At 44.2% G+C, this 4,538-nt stretch overlaps 2 protein-coding genes across 2 annotated transcripts; both read right to left on the bottom strand.

Moving 5' to 3' along the window:
• Positions 1 to 543: 543 nt before the first annotated feature.
• On the bottom strand, positions 544 to 906 carry LOC138878065 (uncharacterized). Its single transcript, XM_070157722.1, has one exon. The coding sequence runs from the start codon at positions 904 to 906 to the stop codon at positions 544 to 546; it is 363 nt and encodes a 120-aa protein (XP_070013823.1).
• LOC138878064 (uncharacterized) lies at positions 903 to 3,744 on the bottom strand. Its single transcript, XM_070157721.1, has 2 exons — positions 3,014 to 3,744; positions 903 to 981 (listed from the first exon to the last, which is right to left on the bottom strand). The coding sequence occupies exons 1-2, from the start codon at positions 3,742 to 3,744 to the stop codon at positions 903 to 905; spliced, it is 810 nt and encodes a 269-aa protein (XP_070013822.1).
• Positions 3,745 to 4,538: the final 794 nt, after the last annotated feature.

Genomic DNA, 4,538 nt, shown 5'->3' with positions numbered 1-4,538 from the left:
GGTACTGGGGTCCAGCCTGCTACATACAAAAATCTCCCACCCCTTTGCTTCGAAGTTTAAAGTTTTTCTCAGAATTTAAACCCCTGATGTCAACCAAGCTGGGGTGGTGCCCGGGAGTGCTAGGTATTCTGCCAACCACGGACGGGTTGCCTCATCCAATGCTATCTTTTCTAAGTATAATGATTCATCTTCCTCCGGAAAGCCCAAGTAGTCACTGATTGTCTTCCGATCGAACTTCACTGTCAAATTCCGCACCCTAGTCACTTTAGTACCCTTTTTGATGTGGGTAGCATTAGCGTAGAAATCCTTGACTAAGTGTTCGTTTGCCTCCCAGACTTTGCTTGTAAAATACTTCTAGCCCGGTCTCTCTCTGAATTGCCTCCTCACATTAAGGTTGTGAGGTAGAAGGTCCCTCTCAATGAATTTTCGCTCAAGAATCAATTTCCTCTGGGGCCACCACTCTCGGAACTTGTGGTAAGCAATCTCACTAACAAATCTTCTTCTCCACACCTCGGGGTTTCTAGTTCTCTCCACACCCCCAGGTTAGGGCAAACCCCCTCCTTCTTCATCCGGTACCTCATCGTCCACGGGATCCTCTCTAGGTGTCAAAGTTGTAGGTGAAGTAGAGGTTGCACTATCACTGCTCTCAGCTGAGCCCTCAAACGACTCAGAAGAATTTTGAACTGAAGCTTGGGCAGTAGGAGAGCTCGGAGGTGTGGGCACATCTCTCAATCTAAATCTCCCCAGGAAGTCAGGTACATATTCCGACACAGAATCAGACTCAGATGCCTCCCGGGAGGGCACATACTCACTTCCCCCTGAATGGGAAGTAGCTCTATCTGCAGCCTTTATTTGTTTCCTGGTTTCCCCAATTGCTTTCCGGACTTGAGGGGTCAATTTGATCATTTCTCGTCCCCTACCCCAGGAGGACTCTCATTTTCCTTTCTGTTTTTCACCACCTCTTCTTGATTTAACCATTGTCTGCAAGTGGAATTCAGTTAAAGTTTGTTAGTATCATAGTACCAGAAGAAACGGTGAAGAGTATTAACAGCTGACCGCAGACCGCATTAAAAGTATTACGGCCGCAAAGACACCACCGCGGACCGCATAAAATAGCATCGTAGACCGCACTAGGGTGGAGTTCAGACTACCCACCCTCTAATTCAGGTCACCACGGATCGCAAAAAATTAAATGCGGCCGCAGTAAGGCACCACGAACCGCGATAAATCAAATACAGCCGCGGTCCATAAAAATCGTCCTCTCTAAATGTTTACCACTGCGGACCGTGGAAAACAAATCGCGGTCGCGGAAAGGCACCAGGACTGTGGAAAACAAATAGCGGCCGCAGAGAGGCACCGCGGACCACAAAAAATCAACCGCAGTCGCGGTAAGTAGTACGCAGCAACTCAAACCTAGGGTTTCAAATTTTTGTGCATTTTAGTCTTAAACAACATATTATCAACCCACTATATAGTTAATGACCATGCGTGACTAATTAAAATCTAATCTAAACACATTATGTAACCCTAAGTTAAAAATTATAAGAAAAGGGAAGAAAAGAAGTATGAACTGACAAATTAAAAGAGAATAAAACAAAATTAAAGACTAGGGAAAGATTTGAAATACCAGAGATGAGATGCAATATAGATGATTGAGAATCAGTGTTTGAATTTGTGCACTTAGGGTAGTGATGAACAGTACCTTTTCTATTTAGGGAGCAAATGAGCGAAAAGTGTAAATGGGGGCCTGAGGTCCTATTTATAGAAAAAAGGACATTGGACCCATGTTACTTACCCACCACGGACCGCATAAAATGCACCGCGGCTCGTGGTAATTACACCCAAGAGGCAATGGCAAAGACGTCACTGCGGACCGCAGAAAATGCTCTACGGTACGGTAGAGCACCGCGGACCGCATAAAATGCATTGCGGCCACGTTGACAACTTCAGAGAACCTGCACTTTTGACCATTCAGCATTGCGGACCGTAATGAAATTTTTCCCCCGTAATAAGGCCATTGCAGCCGCGAAAAATGCAATGCGGCAGTGGTCCAAACTTTAGAGAGTGCAGCATTTTTCCAAATTTGGTCCTGCACTGCATCAAAACAACCCTACACACATCTCACAACCAGTTAGTCCAAAAGCAAATCCTACACTAAAAAGAAAATCAAAGAAAAACAAAAAGAAAGACACATGGGTTGCCTCCCAATAAGTGCTTGATTTAACGTCGCGGCACGACACAAGCTACCATCAAATCACTTTAGATGGATCAGTGCCACCACATGGCTATCATCAATCTTGCCAAGATAGTGCTTGACTCTCTGCCCATTAACTTTGAAGACCTCTCCATTTTTGTTTTTCAAGTCAAGTGCACCAAAAGGAGCCACAAGCACCACTTCAAAAAGTCCACTCCATTTCGACTTAAGCTTTCTTGGAAACAGACGTAACCGAGAATTGAACAAGAGAACCAAATCACCCACTTTGAACTCTTTGCCATGAGCATATTTATCATGAAGGTACTTCATCTTGTCCTTATACAAGGACGAACTGGAGTGGGCATGAAATCAGAATTCATCAAGTTCATTAAGCTGCTCCACACAAAGATTTGCTGCCACATCCTATTAAAGATTCAGCTTCGTCAAAGCCCACATGGCCTTGTGCTCTAACTCAACCGGTAGATGGCAAGCATTCCCAAACACCAACTAGTACGGAGACATGCCAATCAGAGTCTTGTAAGCAGTCCTATAAGCCCATAGAGCATCATCCAATTTCTTTGACCAATCGGTCCTATGTGCATGGACCGTCTTTGACAATATACTCTTGATTTCCCTGTTTGAGACTTCAACTTGGCCACTCGTTTGAAGATGATAAGGGGTAGAAACTTTGTGATTGACACCATACTTTGCAAGCAAAGTATCAAAAGCTCTATTACAAAAATGAGACCCGTCATCACTTATGATTGCTCGAGGAGTGCCAAACCTAGTAAAAATACTCTTCTTAAGAAACACAACAACACTCCAGGCCTCATTATTGGGTAAAGCCACAGCTTCAACCACTTTGAAACATAGTCAACTGCCACGAGAATGTATGTGTTGCCACAAGAACTAATAAACGAGCCCATGAAATCAATGCCCCACACATCAAAAATATCAACTTCGAGAATAGTGTTGAGAGGCATCTCATCCTTCTTCAAAATTCCACCCGCTCTTTGACATTCGTCGTATCTCTTTTCAAGTTCACTTGCATCCTTGTACAAAGTTGGCCAGTAAAACCCACAACTAAGAACCTTTGAGGCTGTCCTCGCCCCAACATGATGACCACCATAGGGAGAGGAATGACAAGGCTCCGGAATACTCAATTGCTCCTCCTCCGGGACATATCTTCGAATCACACCATCAGTGCAGATCTTGAACAAGTATGGCTCATCCCAATAGTAGTCCAAACTATCCCGTTTAAGCTTCTTTATTTCGTTGGAAGAGAGCTCACACGGGACAATACCGGTCACAAGAAAATTAGCAACGTCCGCAAACCATGGCATACCATTCACCGACATAAAAAGGAATTTCTCATCGGGAAATGAATCATTGATCTCTAGGCCATCACGAGGTCTCCCCTCCTCCTCCAAGCGGGACAAGTGGTCTGCCACTTGGTCTTCACACCCTTTCCGGTCCACAATCTCTAAATCAAACTCTTGAAGTAATAAGACCCATCGCATCAGCCTAGCTTTGGAATCCTTCTTGGTCATCAAGTATCAAAGTGCGGCATGATTGGTATGAACTATGACCTTGGCGCCCATAAGATACGACTGAAATTCTCCATTGTGAACACAACAGCCAACAACTCTTTTTCAGTCACCGTATAATTCACTTGAGCATCATCCATTATCTTGCTCGCATAATACACCGGGTGAAACATTTTATTCACTCTTTGACCCAAGACCGCCCCAACCACAACATCACTCACATCACACATGAGCTCTAAAGGCAAGCTCCAATTGGGTGCGGTAATAACAGGACTGTTGGTCAACTTGTGCATACATCCCTCATTGAACACGAACTTGGCATCCTTTTCCAACAGCTTGCACAAATAATTCACTACCTTCGAAAAATCCTTGATAAACCTCCGGTAGAACCCTGCATGCCAAGAAAACTTCTAACCCCCTTGACTAAAGTAGGGGGAGGGAGCCTTGAAATCACTTCAATTTTAGCTTTGTCCACCTCCATACCGTGCTTTAAAATTTTATGGCCAAGGACTATGACCTCCTCAACCATGAAGTGGCATTTCTCCCAATTAAGCACAAGGTTGGTTTCTTCACAACGGCCAACACCCTATCAAGATTTTTCAAACATTCATCAAACAAGTCACCCACAATACTGAAGTCATCCATAAACACCTCCAAAATGTCCTCCACTATGTTGGTAAATATGGCCATCATACACCACTAGAATGTAGCTGGTGCATTACACAACCCAAATGGCATCCTAGAAAAGGCAAAGGTACCATATGGACAAGTGAAAGTGGTTTTCTCCTGATCTTCCG

Source organism: Nicotiana sylvestris, chromosome 9, assembly GCF_000393655.2.
Source record: "Nicotiana sylvestris chromosome 9, ASM39365v2, whole genome shotgun sequence".
Lineage (NCBI taxonomy): Eukaryota > Viridiplantae > Streptophyta > Magnoliopsida > Solanales > Solanaceae > Nicotiana > Nicotiana sylvestris.
The sequence above is the reverse complement of the archived record's forward strand: the minus strand, read 5'-3'. Positions and strand labels throughout refer to the sequence as shown.